This window comes from Heterocephalus glaber, unplaced genomic scaffold (assembly GCF_053883595.1).
Source record: "Heterocephalus glaber isolate CG9 unplaced genomic scaffold, H.glaber_assembly_v1.0 deba00001465, whole genome shotgun sequence".
NCBI classification, from domain to species: domain Eukaryota; kingdom Metazoa; phylum Chordata; class Mammalia; order Rodentia; family Bathyergidae; genus Heterocephalus; species Heterocephalus glaber.
This window is the reverse complement of record NW_028258312.1, coordinates 17,292,553-17,316,092: the sequence shown is the minus strand read 5'-3', so window position 1 is coordinate 17,316,092 and position 23,540 is coordinate 17,292,553. Positions and strand designations below refer to the sequence as shown.

The 23,540-nt window shown below is 34.8% G+C and overlaps 1 protein-coding gene and 1 long non-coding RNA gene across 5 annotated transcripts in view; one reads left to right on the top strand and one right to left on the bottom strand.

Moving 5' to 3' along the window:
• Positions 1-23,540, top strand: part of LOC110348512 (kinetochore-associated protein NSL1 homolog) — a 93,634-nt gene that overhangs the window by 63,163 nt on the left and 6,931 nt on the right. Inside the window, exons 4-8 of one of the 4 annotated variants that reach the window (XM_087180909.1) lie at positions 4,913-5,131; positions 5,269-5,399; positions 13,810-13,919; positions 22,926-23,001; positions 23,182-23,360. In XM_087180909.1, the coding sequence (XP_087037035.1) occupies positions 4,913-5,131; positions 5,269-5,283 (234 nt within the window). In that variant the 3' untranslated portion in view covers positions 5,284-5,399; positions 13,810-13,919; positions 22,926-23,001; positions 23,182-23,360. Of the gene's footprint in view, positions 1-4,912; positions 5,132-5,268; positions 5,400-13,809; positions 13,922-16,491; positions 18,361-22,925; positions 23,002-23,181; positions 23,361-23,540 lie in introns of those variants that run through there. The other 3 variants (XM_087180911.1, XM_087180912.1, XM_087180910.1) reach the window with 3 other exon arrangements.
• On the bottom strand, positions 4,919-8,099 carry LOC110348513 (uncharacterized). The gene is made up of 4 exons (XR_002393817.2): positions 7,744-8,099; positions 7,240-7,551; positions 6,793-6,855; positions 4,919-5,099 (listed from the first exon to the last, which is right to left on the bottom strand). It is a non-coding gene; the product is annotated as an uncharacterized LOC110348513 (long non-coding RNA).

Genomic DNA, 23,540 nt, shown 5'->3' with positions numbered 1-23,540 from the left:
TGGATAATGTAATTATAAGCCACATGACTTGGTTCATCTCAAACTTTAAAAAAAATCTTCCTTTTTAGTCAAGTATTATTTCTTCAAGAGCTAGCAGATTTCTAAGATTAAATATTAGCCAGAAATTTTCTAACCTATATGAAGTCATTGGCAAAAGATGTACATATACATATACATACACACAAGCACATATAATATGAATTAATGTATATTATGCCTGAGTTGCTTAAGGGTTAGATTTCACTTTTTATCCCCAGACTTTCTTAAGAGGTAGAGGAAATATCTACATTAAAAAGAAAATTGAGGTCAGAAATAATCAATGCCCAGAGCTTTTTTCTTATACTTCCTTAGAAGGACTCTTGCTCATAATAGAGGCTATATGAGCTTGGAATATCAATTGAAATATTGGCTACAGAGATTGCTTCTAAAAAGTGTTCTAAAATTAATGTCTCTATTTTTTCAAGAAATTAATTTATATTTTGATGAATTTCAAACATATTAGAGATTACTTGATACTTGTAATTTTTAAAGTTTTTATTTTTTATTAATTTTTAATGAGTATTTTAAAATAAGTTATTTTCTTGGCCTTAAATCCCTCAAAATGTTTTCAGAATTCAGCACTTTCAAGGAAAAAACTGGTTAAGTATATTAGATTATTTCAACTACAAAAATATATTGATAGAATTTTTTTTTCTACTTGATAATGGGTAGTGTTTTCAGTGCAACTGTAATCACCATGTCAATGTTAAATGTTTTAGTGTTTGTTCAGAAAGTTTGCTTATGCATACTGAAAATATCATAATGTATTAGGGCAAGGAGAAATCCTGGTATGGAAGCGATAATGATTAAGTGTGGTTGTTTTTATTTCTTAGATCTAGGTTCTATTCCTGACTTTGAGTTTGGAGCCATGGAAAATTGGGGCCTTATTACATATAGAGAGACATCATTACTATTTGATTCCAAGACCTCTTCTTCTTCTGCTAAGTTGTGGGTCACCAAAATTATAGCCCATGAACTAGCACACCAGGGAGTTGGTACTCATTATATTCTCTTTTAACAGCCTAAAAGATCATTATACAGAATATCGCTCATATTCCTGAAATAAAATAAAATCACAACATTTTACCTCTAATGAGAAATTTGGGGATTATCAGACCCAACACAATATGTCAAGTAACAGTTAACTCAGTTTCTAAACTATAGGACTCATACTGGAGTTTTATTGCAAGAGAAATGGCTGCCAAATTTGTCTTCAAAAATTCTTTGAAGCAGTATTTTCAAATGTCTTTTGGAAAAGAAGAATGAGAACTATGCACATGAATAGAGCCCAGAATTGGAAACTTTATAAATAAAGATGTCTGTTAAAATATTTCTGCTTATACCTTCCTAGTGCCCTGGCATTGCAATCAAGAACAAGGTTAATATCCCTTTGGTTAGATCCTGTGATTGAGTAGCTCTAACGAAGTATTTCAAGTAATTACTCATGAGCTGATGACCCTGGCCACTCCATTGAGTTCTCTGAAGTTCAGTGTCTTCATCTATAAGAAGCAGTTAGTAATACTTCCTGCTTCATAAGACTGTTGTGAAGATTATAGAAAAAGATAGTTTCTGTGCCTATCACCTTGTAAGATATTCATGATATAAGTGGTAGCTATTAATAATGTCCATTACTATTATTGCTTCATTTCTTGAATAACAAGGGATCCAAGAGCCATATATCAATGCTATATTACACTCACAAATGAAACTGTATAACTGAGTCTATAGGGCTCAGAGAATAGCTCAGCAGTAGGCCACTTGCTGATCCTGGATTCCATCTCCAGGGCTGCAATAGCAAACAACAACATCAAAAACAAAACCCAGATATTATTTCCACTCTGCTTCATTTCTGAAAACTCTAAGTAATATAGTAAATTATTAACAGCACTGGAAATTCTCTTTTGCCATATTTTATAAAATACATACATACAAATATTTTTTCATTGTAGAAGTTAGCAAAATCTCCTGTTTAAATTTTTTAAAACTTTATCATTGATCATCACTATAATAAGGTGCTGTTGTTGTTTTAGCAATGAACTGAGTACTTAATTACATAGGCATCCATGCTCAGCACTATATTTTGAGAACATAGGAACTCTTCCTCTGGTTCAGAATCTCCCCACTGGCCCATCTTAGGTGTTTCAATGATTAGTCACTGGGAGTTCTAAAGTACTTAAGTGAGTCTGGGGACTTCTAATCTTTCTGTTCTGGGTTTTTAGGGAAATGGTCTGAGAGCTCAGCTCTGAGGCTCCCTGCGGGACTTCCTTTAACAGCTTCCCTTTTATGGAGATGCAGCATCTAGGGCTGGACCAGCAGGCAGCATTGGAATTTTTGCCTTGACTCTATTGTCTTCCATTGATGTTCATATATCCATTTTACTCCTTTGTGTACAATCCTTGCAAGGATTCCCCAGTCAGCTGGGTCCCAAGCATGGGATACAAGGACTTTATGACTCAGCTCCTTGCCATTTCTTCAGCTTCACCTCTTATAAGCCTTAGCTATCCTAGGCTGCCTGCCATTTCCTGAACACCCCAATATGCCTTTGCTTCTGCTACTTGCTGCATTTGCATACCTAAGGACCACTTGAAGTCTCAGGATATAAATTGTTTTCTAACTGACCTACACACTCTTCCAAAAGAACTGGTTATTTCCTCCTAGAATCCTCTGCATCTGGCAGAGACATTGATCTTAGCACATTAAATGATAGTTCATTGCTACATTTACTTGTCTACTGGCTGACTTCCATCATCTGTATTGAGGCAGTGGCTATTTTGCATACATCTTTGTATTTCTAACATATGGCATGATATCAGGAACACAGAAGGTTCTAAATACAACATGAATGAGTGAATAAACTATATTCAATGGTGAATCAGTTCAGTCTATGCCTCTCATATTCATCAGTTCTCAAACTGAAAAAACACTTCCTGTCCTTCCCACAGAATCCCTTAGGAAGATTGATGGCTACTAACAAAATTATCTGAGTGTTGTATGTGTCTAGAAGCTGCAGACCTAGACCTTTTTATCTGTAAATATCACATGGCATTTCCAAATCTTAGAATCTTATTGTTTAAGTTTCTCATTGTTCTGGACATTTCAGTCCTAAAGTACGTATATATTAGATGCACAATATTGTACTTATAGCTAAATAAATAAATAAAATTAAAAAGTGGGTGAAAGAATAGTAATATTTAAAATGCGTAATGTAATTTAAATATAGGTCAAGTAAACCACTATTTATATTATCTTTATTAATTTTTTGTTTTATTTATACACATTTAAATCTTAGAATTTTATTCTTTGTGTTGGCCAAGTTAAACTCTAGAAGTAAGTCAGTTTCAGAGGTTAGTTACCAAATTTGCTGGTCAGTAATTTTATATAACAATCTGAGAGACCTAAATGAATTTTTAGGGTTCTCTTAAGTACCTAATACCTCATATAAAAAGTTGACCTACCTAATACTTAATATAAAAGTTGACGTCACCAAGAGCACTGGGACTTGTTTTTCTCCTTAGATCATCAAAAATTTTTTTTTTTTTATACCAGGGATCGAACTCCAGTCCTTGTGCTTGCACAGCAGGCAACGAAACCACCGAGCTAAATCCCTGACCCAGATCATCAAAAATTAAGGACAGGGTGAGATTATGCTTATTGTCCAAGAAGAAAAACAACCCCTGCAATATGTTTCATTTTCTTTCTTAATATCAAATCTAATACCTAGAAGATTTTGGGTGGAGAGAAGAAGTGGAGTGTTAGAAGCAATAAGGTACAAAAGAAGGAGAAGAGTGACATGCAAAAATGTGCTGGTGAGATCAAAAAGACAAGGAAACCAGTAGAAGGAAAGAATACAGAGAAAAGAGGGTAGCTAAGATGGAGGAAAGGGGCTAATAATCATTTTCAAAAAGTTAGCAACCTGATATTTTTTTCTACAGTTAATAAAATTTCTACAATTTTGTTTAACTTCTAGTAATATTGAGATTTGTCTCCCAGAGGTTTGGCAACCTGGTTGCAATGGAATGATAGAAGGATATTTGGCTTATGATTAAAATATTGAGTGAATGTTAAAGAGAAAATTTTGTGCATTTATGAACATGTGCTGTTTTGATATATGAAACAGATCCCAGAATTGGATGAGATGTTTAGGCTTAGAAAACCATCAGTGTAAATCGCTCACCTGAAAGTTTCTGTGCAGAGAGCAAACTAGTACAATATGCAACTGCATATGTGAGGCAAGAGGGAATAATCACTGTCCTATACTCCACACTTGGTGGTGCCTAAGGTCCAGGGAGCATGCTCCTCTAAAATTTCCAAATAGCTAGTTGGCTTTCCCAAAATATATTAAAGGATTTTTTCAAGTATGTCTGATCACTTCTTAAATCTACATATTGAGGTGGTTAACTATGGTCATTAGATATGTTGGGTATACCTTTAGTCCAGTACATACACAGACATAGATTCAAAGTCAGTGTTACTTCCTATGTGCTGAAGCTATAGTTTAACTCTAAAGCTTCATATATTTTCATTTACAAAATGCGTATAATGCATATCCCTCACAGGGGTCTTGGAAAGTTTGTGAATAGCAGGACCTAGCACACAGCAAATGTTTACTAAATAGAAGCCTTTATTTTAATTTTGGTATTCAAGGACTTGGCATATGGTAAACATTAGTGCATGTCTGAGAGAATGTTGGATTTCTGTCTTCTTATAGCAGAGAATTGGTGATGGGGGAATATAAAGAGAAACATCTTGCAAGAAATATTGATTAATTTTTTTTTTTTTTTTACCTGTAAGGACATCTTACTAAACCTAGAATGCTTTCTATTGCTTTTAGAGTGTCAAATAGAAGTTAAAAATTTTTTTCTTCTCTACTTAGGATGACCAGTTTTTGGATGTATGTTTTGAAGCAATCACAAGAAATTCACTGAATTCATCCCACTCCATTTTTAAACCAGCAGAAACTCCTACTGAAATACAGGCAATGTTTGATGCAGTATCCTATAAAAAGGTAGTAAATGTCATGTGCAGCTTCCAAGCTCTGTATCCAGAAGAAATAAATACACCTGAAAAAAATCAACAATTTGAGTCATTATTGGTAAGTTACTGTTACCTGTTTCACTTTTTATTCCCTATTCATTTTCAGACATCATCCATGTTCCATAGATTTAAGCTTTCTTTAAATATATATCATATTACCTTTTCTTTTATCTTTTCTCTTTATTTTTCTTTCAGGGAGTTTGTATTTGAATATGCTCAAGGATTTTCTCCGTGAGGAGAAATTCCAGAAAGGAACAGTTCACTAGCTCAAGAAGGTCGGCTATAGAAATACTAAAAATGATGATTTGTGGGACAGTCTGTCAAGTGTAAGTCATATGTTGTGTTACACTTGTCATATATAAGTCACTTACATATGTTAGTCATATATAAATTTGCAAGTCACATGTTAGGTGTAAAAGGTCACAGGATAATTATGAATGTTTATAAATAGTCATGTTTTCACTCAACATTTACTCTACCTGTGAGGTCCAGAGAAGGAAGCTCTTGATTTTTCCCTGGCACCATACCCCACTGGGATGCCACTAGGGGATGACTACAAGGACTCATTATTTGACCATGCTGTCTTTGGTTCCCCAGCTGTGGCTAACCCTACACTTACATCTTTCCTTTCAAAATATTTAATAACTTTTTAATTCTTACTCTGTAATATCTAATTTTCTCTGCCAAATTTTAATTTTTTAATTTTAATTTGAAGTTTACTCCTCAGCTTTATTCCCAATATGTTACATGAAACTAATTTAAAACATAAAAAATAAAATAAGTTTTAAAAATGAACTAATTTTTTCTTACATTAGGAGAGCTCCTGCTTCCTATATCTCTGTAGCTTGGTCTGTAGGGCCCTTGCTATTTGACCTTCCTTCTTTACAACAATTTAGATGCTGTCATATTTCAAGACCTGGCTGAGGTTTTTGTCTCCTCCCTTGGACTACTCAGCTCTCATTGGTTTGCCTCTCTGCTGAAAGCTCCATACAGTGGAACTTTTTTATTGGTTTCTATTGGTTCTGTAATAATGATAATTTGTTTAACATAAGAATATTTTTTTCCAGTGCCATGGCTCCTGGCATACTGTTGCTCCTAAAATACCAATTAATAAAATTAATCATTGCCTAAAGAATGCATAATCTGTTTGTCTTTGGGTGTTATATATTATAATAACAAAGACAAAGCAGGAAACATGCAGTCAACTTAGATACTTCTAATAACTATTAAAATCATTTTAAATTTTCTATGACAAAGAAAACAATCTTCTATAGAACAGTTGGACTGAGTGAACTCATTCCTACAGGGAGCAGAACCCAAGTCAGCGTGAACAATGAGGTCCTCTCTATTCAGCTTTAAAACACTTTCATGTGCATGATCTTATTTGATTTTTTGTATGCCCTCAAAAAAAACCCCTCATACTCAGAATTTATGTGTTATATTGTGGTAAAAGAAACAAAATACAATCATCAAAAATGATTTCAAAATTGCTAAATCTTTTTATTTGGTTTTCTTAAAAAATTGTGAAAATGATTGAAATGCACAGTCCTTGGTAATACTTTATAAAAATCCTCTTTGGTATCTCTTTCCATCACTCTCTGCCAATGATCCAGAAATTCTTTCTCTGTGATTTCTCCTAAACTTGTTGACACCAAGCCCTGTGCTTCTTTTCTTTTGCACTCCAATCCTCCTCCCTCCCTCTTGCCATGCATTGTGTACCTGTGAGTGTGGCTATCAATCTAGTGTCTCTCCAACAAGGTAGAATCTGTCTTTTGTTGCATTCTGAGGATGGAAGCAATCAAAGGAAAAGTTTAGCCATCAATTACAGGATTATAATGTCCAACTGTGAACATTAGTGTTACTTTTTTCATGTAATTCTTATAAGCATCTTGAAAGATAAACATACTTATACCATTTTTATAGATAGGAAAACTAATGATAAGGTAGAGATTTGGCCAAGGTCATCAAATCAGTAACAAAGTCTGTACTGAAAATTTGTCTTCTGACTCTAAGTCTAATATTTATTCTTTCAATTATATCATAACTGCTTCTTAGTTATCATAAAAGTTCCCCACCAACCTTCTCTTAAAGGTTCTGGATTCTAACTAATCCTTTCTGGTGCTAATATTGTAGTTTGAAAACAATACATTTCTAAAAATTACTTACCATTGTGACATGTAAAGTTAGCTTTAGTATATAACATCAGCAACTTGAGAATTAGCATGTTTGGTTGTTATTTTTCATAAGAGCACTTAAATGCATTTGAGAATCTTAGAATTTCATTTTTTATTATTTCCATTTCCCCTTAGAGCATTAACCCCTGGCTAGTCAGGACTCAGTTGCCAAGTTGGTGGTTTTCTTAGGTCTCAGGTTAATCCCATTCAGCTAAAAAATGATTGCACATCCACTGCATGCTACTGTGATTGCCATAGTGGGATATCCAAGTAAGCACAGGTGTTCCGCTCACTGTCAAGGAAACTGCAGTATAATGGGAGAAATTAATAGAGTTGATTAAATGCTAAATACAGGCATGATTAACATGGACAGTTAAAAAATAAGACATTTTACAAGAGAAAAGAAAAAATTAAGGAAAATTCAACAAATTGATTCTTCCTTAGAACATTTATTGACTACACTGAGCTTTTAAGGAAATTTTATAAGGATACATACACACATGTGTAAAGTACAAAATACAGTAATATCTTTTGTGCATTTCTATCCTGTGTTAATTGCATAGATGCCTTTTTCATTGTCATGTTCATTTATTGTGTCTAGATGAATTATATTTTCAGATAGTTGTGCTAGAGATGTCTATATTCATATCTAATTTGCACCTTCAACCAACAATTAATCCCTAAACAGCAGTGCTTTTCTTCTTGCTTTACAGAGCTTTTAAGAAGGTGGTTTTACATCTGGTGGAATTTGTTATTCTGATTTCACAATGACAAGTGACATCATAAGCATAAAGAAAGTGAGAGAGAAGGATCTGACGTGCTACCTGATGGGGTGTGAGCGTGACATGTTGAGGAGCCCTTTAAATAGCTGCACAGGAAAACAGATACCACAGTTTTCCTTGGAACATAGCTTACTGAAGGAGAAATGGTCCTTTAAGGATTTGATGCTGTTATGACTATATTTTTGTTGTCATAATTCAGCTTTCCCACAACCCCACTGCTAGCTAAGAATAGCTCAGCTCAAAAATTCTTGTGAGTGGTTATGACTGCATTGGCATCCCTTAGGCTCTAAAAAATGCCAAAACAAGGATGTTTTAGGTTTGGAAGTAGAGTGTCTGTCTGGCTTTCTTGAGGCCAGAAAGATGTTACCTTTTCCTTACCTCTTACAAAAAGCACTGTAGGAAGGAGAGAAAGTCATCATTCAAGGAAAAAAATGCTAATTTTTTGTTTTAGTTACTTTTCTTGTTGCTGGAGACAAAATTTCCAAAGTCCAGAGTTAGAGAAGGAAAGGTTTATTTCGCTCACAGTTTGTTGAGGTTTCAGTTCATATTGGCTGGCCCCCAGGCAGGGTGCCATGGCAGAGGAGCATCACAGAGGAGAAACAGTTCACAGAAGACAGAAGTCAGCAAGGCAGCAGGCAGCAAGGTCCAAGAGACACAGCTCTTTCTGTCCCTTATATCTTATCCAGGCTACTCACCCTTAGGGCAAGTAGCACTTACACCCTTAATCCCAGCATCACATTCTTGATACCAGCATCACACACCCTAGATTCAGCCACCTCTGAAAAGCCCCATTCATGACTGCATGAAGCTTTGGGGGACATCTAGATACAAGCCATAACACTTTAAAAAACGAATCATGGTAACATCCTAAGTTACAGTTTCTAAAGAAAAAAATCAGCGTCATCCAGTGATGAGAAGTCTGTACTAGAAGCATAAAGCTAGTTGTTTTGCTCTCCATTTGATATAGCTCTATTATATAAACTTGTTCTGTTGCGGTGTGCAAAGCTCTCCTAAAGACAGATATTTTTCTCAAAAGCAAATGCCTGGATTCCAGGCTAGACTTCACCATTATTAGGGCAGGAAGTTTTTGGTTTCTGGTTTTTGATCTTTTGGAAAGGAGCAGAAGAGACGCTCCAATCAAAACCCCATCTTCGTTGGCTCTTCCATGTTAATCCTGCAAGTTCCCCTGTGCATCTAAAAGTTTGCAGACAGCAGCCCTAGAGTAGGCCACCTGAATCCAGTTACCTGGACTGGTTGTCCTGAGATAAATACTGACTTGAATCCTTCATTGGGCTATCTCCTCAAGCATTGTTTCTGGCATCCATTGACTCAGAAACTTCCACTCTCTTGAGTTACCAAAGTCACTTTTCATTTCAGCTCTCCTTTCTAGAGAAAGATACAGAGATCAGAGAGATGATGACCAGGTAGATGCTCCAAAAAGGAATCCCTCTGGTGGTGGTTAAACAAGATGGGCATGTACCAAGGTTATAGCAGGAGTACTTCCTGAGGGGGGTTTTCAAAGAGGACCTTGAATAGTGGTCCCTGCAGGAGAGGTGGCTGCTTTTCATCTTTTGGTTTAGTTTACTTCATCTCAGTTTGTTCATTATTTCATTAGCTTTCTTTCAGCTTCTCTGGCAGCTCCACAGGATGTCATTTCTTTATGGCAATCAGAGGCCTGATGGAGATTTAATAACAGATTTAAAGAGCTTCAAGTGGTCCAAATAGCTTTGTTCAGCAGCCCTGTTCTTAGAAATTCCATGCAGCTTTCAGAACTCAGTCAGGTGCAGGGACTGGTTGGTTATATGTCTAATATACTGATTTCTGGGCCCTAATAAGCTGAGTGACCAGCATACACCTAGGAAATATAACAGCTGTGCTTCTTACCACTAGAGAAAGCCCCTTGAAGATAAGCCAGAGGCTAACACCTCCTGTTACTTTTGCTTTTCAGTAATAGACTGTAAACATAATGTCTGAAAACATGTAGTGCTCTAGATAATAATGAAGCAAATCCAATTAGCCACACTGTGATCCTGTTCAACAGCCTATCCTAAGAAAACTTGTTAAAAGCTTTACTGAAATCAAGAAACACAACACTGTCCACATTTCTCTGATCTATTAGCCCTATTAGAAAGATGAATGATATTCATTTAAAATAAAATAATCTAGGTGAACCTGCATGGCTCTTATGATTATTGCTTTTTTCCCCCTGAGGATCTAGCTAACAGTCGATTCTAGAATTTCTGTCAGACTCAAAACTAAATTGAAGTCTTTAACACATAAAATACATTGGTCATTTTTCTTTTTGTTTCATCAGTTGTATATTCTTAATCCAATGGCAATTCTAATGTTACTTCTCTATCTACACATCTTTCCCTTTTTCTGTGTGTTCTGAAATCTGAACCTCAGAGCCTAGACAACTTATAACTCGATAACACAGTAAAGGAAATTTAATGTTGAGAAAGCAGGAGTTACAATTTTGTAACTTATCAACATAATATAAGAGAATTCAAAACTGTGGATGACCCAGAAAAACAAATATCTACTATAATAATATGTATTTTTTTCTCTATCTGGAACAGTATTTAATCAACTCTTATGAAATGATTACCTTCTGCTTCATGATTATCAAAACTCGTGAAGTACTATTCTCTCTCCCTCTCCTTTAGATGTATTTGTCTATATGGAAAACTCCCTTTCCTTCTAGAGCCAAGACTCATCCACAAATCCTAATTCATTGCCTGAGCAATATCTTTGTGTCCATTTTTACCTTACCTTCTAAAGATTTCGGGTTTGCTTATTATCTATACTCTGTGAGTCAGCATGCAGATTATTTTGACCCCTTACTAGATGGAGTCACTGCATGTTGTTTCTTTTAATGTGTTATAGTTTTCTAAGGACTGATAGATACTTCCTGTGCTACTTTTCCTGTTTTACATTTGTAGGTGTTATCAAGTACATAACTTTACATGCAAGATCACTATAGCTAATATTACAAATAGGATTACTGTAGCTAAGATGTTTTGATTTAACAAAGGAAAAGAATTTTAGAAAGTTTAAAAAAAGCCAATTTCTATTAATTATGATGGTAGGACCATTGAAAACTAACCGAGGCTTGTCTTCTAATCCATTCTGTTTTTCAGCTCTCTGAACTTTAGCTCCCCTGCATTGGCTGAAGACTTAAGTAGTGATCACTTATTTACAGTGTTTTAGCAGTTGAGGGTGTGTTCTGTCGAACAAGAGGATAGATGATAACTCATACTGGAATGAGTTAACTCTTAAGCATTTCCCTATAATTTTGGTTTCCTCATTTGAATCAGCATTATGCTGTCAGTTTTTCAAAAATGTAAAAGGGAGATCAAATGTTTAGCCTCCTACAATAAAGTAGAACTTGTTATCATGTGAGATAAGGATAGCAAATGATACAGGTATTTGTAGCAGACTCATACTATGTGTATATTGCTGCTCCTTCATAATCATCATGAAAAATGTGTTTACATGCTCAAAGATGTGCTAGTGATAACCTGTGTAATGTGTAAGACACTGACCATGTGAAGGGCGGCTGCTCAGGTGCCATTTATAGCCTGTGAAACCTGATAATGTAAAATCTAAAACACTTATTCACTTACTTTGTGACCTTCTTTGCTTTATAACATAGGTTCATGTGGCATACCCCACGGACCTACTCCACCCTTAGATGCAATCCACAGACACATTCTAAAGTCAAAGACAGGTAGTGAATTAGCTAAAAAAATGATTCACTGGTGAAATTAAATATGTTTTGAACTATTCGAAGGGAAGATACTATAATTAAATCTAATAACAAAAGAAATATATTACTTATTAAAATACCCCTTTGCTAACTACACTTTGTTGATATTGAAATAATGTGGCAAGAAATTTGACTCTAAAAAGAGTATATAAGTCTCTAAAACTGACAGAGATGTGTTTAAGATTTTTAGAGTTTTTTCTTACTGCAGAAATCCTGGTTAAGGGGCTGGGATTTAGCTCAGTGGCACTGTGCTTACCTGAAAAGCTCAAGGTCCTGAGTTCAACCCCTGGTACCAGGAAAAAAAAAAAAAAAAGAACCCCTGATTTATTTAGAGACATGGAGTTTTGTTTATTATTTGTAGAAAAAGGTTGATAATTAATTTGATTCACCGTAATTTTTATTATATCATTTTAATGTTTCCTTCTTGAGGCTGCTTTCTCCTGAACATATCTTAATCTGTTATGTTTGAACTGTTATTTAAAGCAAGTAAAATATTCTAACCTCAGATTTAGTTAAAAGTGCTATTTCTTTTGATATAGCTATATAGACCAGTTTCATTGGTGACAATTTTATTATTCCTAAAATCCTCTGAACGTGTTCCCCAGATGAGAATTTAAGTGATATCGTAGACTTATGTATACAGGGACACAATTACAGTTAGGTAGAATGTTTTATTCCATAAATTTGTCAAAGTTAATAAAAAATGCCTGTTGAAAAAAAATAGCCCTTTGATAAACAGTCTGAATTTTTCATTCATGGGGAGGCTCTCAATGAAACATTTAGCGATGTTTGTATTTATGTCAAGAAATGGTGGAATTCTATCTTATAAACTTTAATAACCACTATTTTTATGGATTATGCATGAAGCAAAAATGTTTAGTGTGGAAAAGGCATACACTTTGGAATTGATTGTTTCTGAATTCAAATCCTCACTTTGTCACCTATTAGATGTGTGACCTTCAGAAACTTTCTTAACTCTTCCCAAACTTCAATTTTCTCATCTTAGTTTGAGAACTAGGCCTCATCAAGTTGTTGAAAGGCTATTATAATGCAATTTTACTACCTAATATGATGTATGTCACATTAAATATATATGCTGTAATTTGAACTTCATCTCTCAATATTAGAATTTGAGAGGTTTCCACGATAATGTCATGGCTAACCCAGGTCCTTATTTCACTATAAAAAAAACTAGACAAATGAATCACATATTTATGTTTATATATATATCTTGATGACCAGTACCTAAACCAATATATTAAATCAAATTTGAGTTATGATCATCATTTGACTCACTAAGCCCTTGCATGTCTCATAGACCAACATAGACTATTTTTGAGAACAAATTCCGTAGTCTTATTCATATAAATTAATTTATTATTTAATAAAACCACGTCTTTATTATTTTTCTTGTTGCTGAGACAAAATACCCAACACCCAAAATTAAAGGAGAAAAGGTTTATTTTGGCTTACAGTTTGTAAATATTTCAGTCCAGCTAGCTCCAAGGGAGAGTGGCAGGTCAGAGGGTCATCACAGAGGAGAAACAGTCCATGGCAGGCAGGTAAAAAGCAGCAAGCCTTCCTTCTATTCCCCTTATGTACTATCTGGGCTATGAGCCTATTGATTGGTACTACCCACACCCAAGGTGGGTCTTCCCATTATCCACACCTGGAACAACACTAAACCAATCAGTGGACTAATCCAGTTATTGCACCCTTAATCTATATTCGCACACCCTTAATTCACATGCACACACCCTAGATCCAATCACCTCGGAAAATCTCCACCTATGAATGCATGAGGCTTTGGGGGAACATCTAGATACAAGCCATAAGAACCATCTTCCCCAAAAGAAACCATTTAATGAACTATCAAAATGAGTATCATTATGTCTCTTCCAAAACTTTGTCTTCCCATTGATTAATTGATAGTTTTGAAACTAACAGTTTTGGAGATGTTACTGATATGTATGTTAATAATAGAATGCCTATGTCTATTTCCTTCTTTCAGATACTCTGAATTTATGAAAAAAGACCAACTGAGTGAAATTCAATGTGGACTCAAATGGCTAATACCCTATTCACTATAAAGGGTCATGGATGGAACCAACTGATTCACAGGTGAATCATAACCACACACTTCTCAGACTGAAGGACACAATAGGTCTGAGGCATGATGTCTTTCATCTGATTTCACAGAAAATAACTGTTCCATAACTAGATATGCAAGATTTAAGGATCAAATGTTCAATGTTGATCATTCCTATGATGTAGATCCCAGTAGAAATCAAACACTGGCCACTAGGCCAAAGCCACTTTCATATTAGCCACCACTAATATAAGGTATTTTGAGCAACGTGGTGTTTATAAATTTAATATAACACTTTTAAATATGGGGAAATTTATATAAAAATCATAACATCAGAAAAAATCATTTTTCTTTTAAAAATGAGATTGGAACTCGGGGCCTTATTTCCCTCAGGATTATCACAGAGAAATGTGGAGTGGGCTGATCCCCCTATGGGCCAGGCCTGTGGTCTCCTATGCACCAAAGTCTCAGTTGGCACAGCAGTCTGTTTCACTTAGGGTGAACCTTGTAGTCATTTGAAATTTTGACCTCAAATTTAAAATTTGTTTATGCTAGTAGCTATTGCACCAAATACTGTGTAGTCTCTTAAATAAAAAGTATAAATACAGTATTAATTTTTACAATTTTAAATGAGTTAGTATCCTAGGGCAAGATACTTTCATTACTTACAATCTAAAAATCAGAATGAGATTGGTAGGGAAATGAAGTAAGAACTAACATTCCTGAAAAGACAGTGTTTTCATTTCTTTTCAATTTATCATTAATAGAATAATATGTAGAATTAATTAGAGTACCAGATTGCCAATGGGGGGGGAAATTGAAGATCGGGGAGTGCTATACATATAAACTGTTCCTATTCTGAAATTTACTGTAACATATTCACTTTATTCAGTGTGACATTTTATTTCCTTTCAGATGCTTATGTAGGTCAAATTAAGTGAAAATAAACAGCAGGGCATCTCAGGTAAAGCTTCTCAGTACAATAGAATTCCTCAGCTAGAAAGCAGAGGGGAGTGAGACTTAACCCTGTGCCCCTGTCTCAGGGAGACCTGGTGGTAGCACACAGTGGAGGCCCACATTAGGAAAGATGCTACCTTGCAAAGAGCAGATGCCTGAGAGCTGGCTCACAAGAAGCCTTTTGCTAGTTGAAGGAGCTTTGTCTGCTCAGAGAAGCTCTGAGCAGATTGCAGAGAAAATAGATTAATTTTCTTTTTCTTTGTACCACGATCAAACTCAGGACCTTCCACTTGTGAGGCAGGTGGCAGCACTGCTGAGCTAAATCCCTGGCCCTAAAATTTTAAGATTGGAAAAATAAAAATTATTGACACCTCAACACATGAATTTCATTCTTTGAAGTAATGAGAAAGTGCTTTGTGCTGTATCTAGCCTATAAATTTATGGGTAGTCTTAAATTAGAAAGAACCTTGTAGTTATTGATTTATCAGTGGAAAGACAATAATCTTTTCTTCACTAGGTAGACAGATTAATGAAGACTACATTTTGGATTAAAACAGAAAACTATAAGTACTACCTTTTCACTTATTATTTGTCTGAACTTGGCCAGTTTTTAAATCTGTTTTAGCCCCAAATTAAATTAAAGTCTGAAGTCTTTAAAGTTTTGTACTAAGGATGCCTAACATACAGGCACTTACATTTGGTCATTTTGAGTATTGCGTTAGATAAGACAGTACCTGTACAAGAAATGTTAGCCTTCTTAGTAATATCTGATATCAATTGTTTAAAAATCATGTGTTGAATAGAAAGAGGATGTGACAACATAGAAAAATACATTTCAAATAATGTGAGGTTGGAAAAGGCAGAATATAAGTTTGTGTGTTACTGTGCTTTCAACTACATAGAAAAAATACAAGTGGATGAGGGGAACAAAAATGCAAAGGAATTATTTCAAAATGCTACTGATGAATGTATAAGGTAGTGAAACAATGGATCATTTTCCCTTCTCTAATTTTTACTTATATTGAGATTTTTAAAATATTACTTTTATAATAAAAGTACAGTTATCCTGCATTGTGGATGCCTCTCCACAAATCTTTAAAATTTGCAGATGCCAAAATCTCTTATGTAAATGCTGTAATATTTATATATAACTTACACATATTCTCCTGTGTACTTTAATTCATCCCTAGATTCCTCATAATACCTAATGCAATGTAAAAAGTTCTATAAAATTGTTACACCGATTGTCAAAAGGAAAAAAGTCTGTATACATTCAGTATAGACACAATATTTCTCTGAATATTTTCAAGCCACAGTTGGTTGAATTTAGATATGAAGGGTTGACTATAATGCATAAGAAAATCATTTAAAACTCTTATAATAAATCTTACATATTTTACTTGCTATTATTCACTCCCAGTATTATAGACCTCATCTCTCTTTGCTTTCTAAAAATATCAATTCAAGAGTTAAAGGAAGTAATTCGCAGTCTTATTTAATTGGAGATAAAATTTGACCCAGGAAGGGATATTTATCTGAATTAGATTGTTGGTCTTTTTTTAATGGGTCTTGCCTGAATTGAGTGAAATTAAAATGGTAATTTTAGTTTCATTACAACAACAAAAAAGTTGTGTTTGTTTCTTTTAGTCCCCCACCTTAAAAAGAAACCCCAAATAGGATCTTCAGGAATATGGTTTTATTTCACAAAGGTAAGGTCTAGCTGAAAGTATATAAAAATAAATAAATGTAGATTTTTCCTGTTAGGCTTAAGTGTATGTTTATGTACATATTTATTCTTTAAGGTAAACAAACTGCATTGATTGAAGCATAGGGCAGGTGGTAAGGACCTAGATTTTAATTAACCAGTTTAGTAATTATGTAAAGAGAAAATGAGTCTCTTATAGGGAAGTACTAATATTAAAACTTTTAAAGGTAGGCAAATATGAAAGTGGAGATTTCTAATAATGGCACTGAGTTTAGTCAGAACTCAAACCAGGCTGAAAAAAATCATCACTATATAAATTAGTTGTTAACGTGCCAAATATTAAATTGTGACCTTATGATATCACTTCCTCTTCTTGCTGATGCTAAGCTGTATGCTGATGCTAAGCTTATGATACGCACACACATGGGAAAGTGTAGTGACATTTTGTGAATACATTTAAAAAAAAATACAGCAGATAACAGAATCATAGAACATATGGCCCAGCCCTCTGTCTTCAGATGAAAATTTTGGAAAACTTTCTGTAAGCTTGTTTTAAATTAGTGTGCCATCATGATTGAGAAGAAAAGGCACAACAGAAGTTGGTTCTTTTTCTTTTTACTTCTTTCTAGCTTCAGTTCCTTCTTTTTAGATAAGAATTTTAAAACCCAAAGGAGACAGGCCCTTATGTTAATGAAAACTCTAACAGCCATATCCTTCATTTTGAAACGTGTTTCCCTATCACAGAGCTGTGCGTAGTTTGGGAATTGGATGCTCACAACAGTGGCTTATTCACATTATGTGAACCAAATCCTCCCAGAGACATGAGTGAGAACCACTTTACAAGAGGGAGGATATAACAGTTTATTTCTTCTACGGAAGATACTGCTACATTTTGGTACTCAAAATGATGGTTCTGTTTTTTGTTCTCATTAAAAGAAAATGTAAAGAAAGCGTGTAACTTTAGAACTGAAGTAAGATGAAAACATTTGTTTTGTCTTAGAATGATTACGACTTTTTTGGGGTAGGACTGAGCATTAACTGAACAAAGTCTGCTTTGCCCACTGCAAATTACCGAAACGAGTTTTGCAATAGAGAAAGAGTTTATACACGAGGTACCCAAGAATGGAGGTGGGAGGCTCATGTCTCAAATCTGTCTCCCAGAGGACAGAGTTTGGATACTGATGGGATAAAAAAGCTAGGCAGGGTGAAGCATGAGGAATGGTGATTGGAAGCAATCAACCATGTGTACATACACAATCAATCTTCATGGCCCTTCATGGGACACATGTTCAGAAAGTGGCAGCCAATAGCATGATCTAAGGGTGGAGTTTTCAGTCTCTTGACCACAAAATGAGGGTTTATGCAGATTTAAAATATCAAAAAAGAAAAAGACATAGTGCCTATCTACAAAGTTCCAAAATTTTATTAGAGCAACAAGTCAAACTCACAAATGAAGCAATTACAGAATGACATACTATGTAAAACTTTTGATAGTATTTGGTACTGAACATTAATATTTTCTAATATTTATTTCACTTATTTAGTTTTTACTGTTAGTTGTTTTTTTCTAAGTACTTTCATATTAATTCATGTAATCCTCACAATGAGCTATGAGAAAGATACTACTGTTGATTCTCATTGTACAGTCATGGTAACTGAGGCCCAAAGAGGCTAGGTAATTTGTCTAAGGTCACACAGCTGGTCAATAGTAGAGCTAGGATTTAAATCAAATGATCTGGTTATGATGACTACTTCTGTTATTTCTCTATTTTGTATTTGCTTTAATATCAAGAATATAATGAACTCTAAGATATGCACAAGCCCCCGGCATCTGTTTTAGACCTCAGTGCAGGGCAGTTGGCACTGGACAAAGCCCTCGACCTGATTCACTATCTCCAGTATGAAACAAGCAGCCCTGTACTTCTCAAAGGCCAGAGATGCTTAGAATTATTTTACCACATGATGGACAGAAGGAATATTTCAGATGTCATTGAAAATCTCAAGGTTTGTTTCACTTTCAGAAAATGTTTTACGTCAATACACAATATCTGGAGGATCAGTAAGGGTCAGTGTGTTTTGTGTGAACTCTTTGGAGTTAGAGATGAAGAAGCAGAGGACACTGACTCATAGCCCAGCCCACACAGAGTCCTTATGACCCATGTCCCTCTTTCTTTGCCATAGCCAATCCTAATATAAGCAGAGTGGTTTCCACTAACAGTGATTTTATCTTATATCATCAATCCATAGAACCCTTTCAGATAGGAACGTAAAAGTTTTGAACGCAGAAACTCTGTTAAGTGTTGTGGGTGGGAGCCAGATAAAGATACATGAAATGCAAAGATAAGTAGTTTTGTGTTTCCTGCAGAAAGATTCCTGCAGAAAGTTCAGAGTTGAGCCTTTTAGATGGCTAAGAGCTGTGTTAAGAACTAAATATAGTTTCTCTGTAAACCATCTTATGTTTTCTGTGGAATTACCTTCTCCGATATTTTAAGCCAGTGACTGACACACAAAGCTGGAGTGACAAGAGCTCAGTCTGGGACAGGACACTTCACTCAGATGTCTTGAAGCTGCCTGTGTGACCTGAGCCAAGCTCCTGGCATTCAGAAGGCTGCTGAACTGCTCTCAGTGGATGGAAGCCAGTGAAAAATTAAAGTAGAACTAAACTTGTGTCCTACTCTTTGTTCCTTTCACTTTGATGTAAAAGTCTTTGATCAAGCAAGACATCAGATCTAAAACCTCTTAGTAATGATAGAAAGGAAAAAAAAATGAGATGGGAATTATGAACTCTGTTTCATGTTGCCACCTAGAAAGTGCTCAACAGATTTTGCGGAAGCAAGGTTTTGGTCCCTGTAAGAGACGTAATAAACATCGGTGTGATAACAGAAAGGTTGCCAGGAAACAGAAGCACAGGGGCCAGGTTTCCAAAAGCGATGCCTTTTAAACATGAAAAGATGTCAGAAATAAAAAAAGTGAACTATATACGCAATTAAAACATCAGACATCTTTTGGTGGAACTCATAGAAAAGAAGGGATGCTTTTTAAGAAATGTGTTTGTTTCCACACCAGACAATACTAAGTGCTATGCCTTGCCCCTGAATTTTATCTCTGATAAGAAACATGATTTTGATCACCTGAAGGATAGATATGGTGGCAAACCTGATTCTGGAGCTGACTCTAATCAGAAAGATGCCCAGTGAACAAGTAGATTATGCTGCAATTTATTTTTAGCTCCTGCAACCCATGGATACTATCAGATTCCACAAACATTTCAGTGTAAGCTTTGATTTCCATCCAACACAAGATTCATATTATTTTTAAAAATCTAACTCTAGAGTTAGATGTTTTGGAAAATTAGTGTGCAAATTAAGGAAAATTTGTTCTTTTAACAGAAAAATTAATTCACAATTTTGTTGCCATGGAATGTAATGGTGTTAGTTTTTCCTGTCCCAAAATGTTATGGTCTGATGTTGTACTTTATCTTACCATAACTCTCAATGAGTCTTTTAAATCCTTTCTTGGATTATTTTAAGAAAAGTAATTCGTATTTTCCTCTTCTTAGATTTTTTTACTTGTTGGGATTTAAGCCCGAAATCAGTTTTAGAAAATATATCTTTTAGGTTTATTACTTTCTTGTTTTGTCTCTATTTAAGTAGGATGTAAGAGTGAGTTAAAAAATGTGAAAATTATATAATAGAATATTTTTATTTCATCTTTATGCTATTTATCAGAGGAGTGATCTTAGTCAGTAGTTATCTGTCTGCAGAAGACATGAGTGTTTGGTTTTCCCCCAAAACTCTTAAGACTGCTAGTATGAATCCTAATGAAGAATTTTCATGTATTTTTTCCATTCATTTGTGAATTCAAAATATAATTACTTGCATAACTCCTGGGTGCTAAATTGGCAGTGCCCTGGGAGTTAGAGTAGTGAACAAAATTATCAAGTGGCCTACCTTCAAGGAACTTACCATGTATCTGATACCAGTTATCAAAATTTGCACAGTAAAATATACTAAAATCTAAACTATATGGGTTATAATTTAATTAGTCATTTTATTATTCGAATGGCTGGTTCTATTATACTATGTGTACTTTTTAAAAGTACACATAGTATAATAGAAACGGAACAAGCATTGGAATCTAGGCTTACATCCTATCTCCAAAATGACTAGTTATTTTACATTATACAGATTTCTTAGGTTTTCTGAGACTTATTTCCATTTTTTAAAATTCAGGATAATAGCTCTATCACCAGTAGTTTAACAGTTGAATAAGATGTATAGAGAACAGTAAAATCCCTTCTCTGAGGTCACTTCATGATAAATACAATTTTCCTGTCCCCTCCCCACTGGCCTATCATCTTGTGATTTTTCTAAGCCATCAGTATAGTATCAATTATTGCTTATATATCTATATTGGGGATTAAAAATCATACACCAATTTAAAATAAAAACTGATTAATGTCTCATGAGGTAATAAAAACCCAAATCATGGGGTCTTCTTTCGGATAACAGAAAATATTTCATCTTATGAATTTTGAAGAATTGTAAAATGTAAATTACAATTCTCTAAACCTAGAAAATAAGATGACCTCAAATCTCAGAAAATATTTTAAATATGATGTTAAGGTACAAAGTAATCATCATTTTAAAAACTCACATCACATATATAGATGAACCACTTCTTTTATAAGTCAGAAATCATTTTTTATTAATTGACCCATCAACTTTCTATTTTCATCTCAGTGTAGATTAAAATTTTATGCTTATTCTGCTTGCTAGCATTTTATCATCAGTAGGAGATAAAAACATAAATCATTTGCAAGTCAAATTACATAAAATATTTTGTAACAGTTTGGCAGAGAAAAAGGTCTAATACTTTAATTTAATTTAAAGGTCTAATACTCTAATTCAGGGATGAATTATTATGGTAAATTAAAATTGTAATAAAGGAATGAATTATTCTTTCATAAAACTTCTTCATTTCTGTGCTTAGTATTACAACAAACTGACAGATGTTTTAAAAATTGTATGTTCTGTGGATATTCAGACAATAGCGGATGGAATTACCTTTTACAGCCATATGTACTGTCAGTATTGGGTGCTTAAAACAACAAGACTCATCAGGCTGGGGATTTAGCTCAGTGGCACCGAGCCTGCCTCGCAAGCGCAAGCTCCTTAGTTTGATCCCCTGTAGCAAAAAAAAAAAAAAAACCCAAAAAAGCAAGTCTCTGTATGCATTGTCAGCAAGCATGGATCAGGAGAAGTTGTTACAGTAAGTTCATTAATTTAACTAAATTATCAAAAGTAAAATGGGGCCGGGGATCTAGCTCAGTGGTTCCACAGCCTGCCTCGCAAGCACAAGGTTTCGAGTTTGATCCCCAGTACCAAAAAAAAAAGTAAATTGACACAAATTCAGTGAAAAGATTAAAATGTCAGCCACCAATTTTGAAGGTATAAAATCATTGAATCAGAATTTATACGGCTTTAACTTTACTTTTCAAAGAACGTATGTTAACAAAATGAATAGTGAAAGTTAGTACCTGTTTATTGGTCATGTGAGTGACACTAGACAAATGGCGTATTTTAGTTTCAGAACCTTGAAGGAAAATCATTGTGCAAATACACTCTTGAATAAGATGCTAACCAAAGTCTTTGAAATAATTATTATATAAAATTACTGCCATAAAAATAAAAGTTTAACTGGAACATTAAAAATATCAGCCAGTAGACAATTCATTATTGTTTTGGGTAAATTGTATTTTATCATGCTACTTTTTCTCCTATTCTTTCAATATATTGGTAGCCTGTTAATTTCCATACATTATTTACTGTCGACTATGAAAAATCAAATGGTTTTTATTTCTCTAGGTTAATCGAACTAGGAATGGAAGGAAAGGTTATTAAAACAAAGGACTTGGTTGGGCCGGGGATTTAGCTCAGTGGTTTCGCCGCCTGCTGCGCAAGCGCAAGCACCCGAGTTCGATCCCCCGTACCAAAAAAAAAAAAAAGACAAAGGACTTGGCAGCTCTCCTTTAGGAAATTACCAAAAATCCAAAGGGTCAGGGCCGGGGATTTAGCTCAGTGGTTCTGCCACCTGCCTTGCAAGCAGAAGGACCCGAGTTCCATCCCCAGCACCAAAAAACAAAAACAAAGGGCCAGTAGTTAGCTTGGAATTTTATAAGAGAAAATGGGACCAATCTCCTTAAAAAGTTGGTATTTGATTAAGCCTTATATGTTTTTCTATGCAATATCTGTTAGCTAAAACTAAGTGTAATCAAGTGTTCCTCAAAGCATATATAAATGATAGCATTTTTACACAAACTGTTCAATGAAATCTTTTGGCTTTAAAACTCACTTGTCTAAATTATCCTGTCCAGGTATAAAAGAGATGAATGAAAATAAGAAAATAAGGACAAACTCCTCTCATTCAGCCCAGGCAAAGCATCGCTAGGAGTAAGTACCAGCTGAGTTAAATCTGGTCATCAGCCTCAATCCCCACAGCCCAGAAAAACCCAGGGAAGCCTCACTGAGTGCAACAAACATATTTGGCCTTTTTTGTTAATGTGGTTTTGTTGGAGGGGGAGAACCTCAGGAATTTTGAGTTTAACCTAATCTTTATCTCATTTTCTTCAGAAGTGACCTAGTGAAGCAGTTGAAAGAAACTATGTTTTGGAAGTCCTCCTCCAAAACTGGATTTGTCCTGAGTTTTTTCAGTGTTTCGACTTGTGTGAGAACTAGAACCCACTCCAGTATGTTCCTAGACCTAAAATATCTCTCAGAAAGAACCAATGATGACTAGATTTCATTGGAAGGTACGTGATGACATTGTTTTCTCTTTTGCGTACACAACTCTTACTGAGGCACTCAGCCAGCTTTCTGCCCAACCCACTTGTGACATCTACAGAAAATACCCTGAATCAGAGAGCTGTGTGATTTACTTTATCTTAATTTGTGTTAGCATCTCTGATGTCATTCTTCTCTAGTTGCTTCTT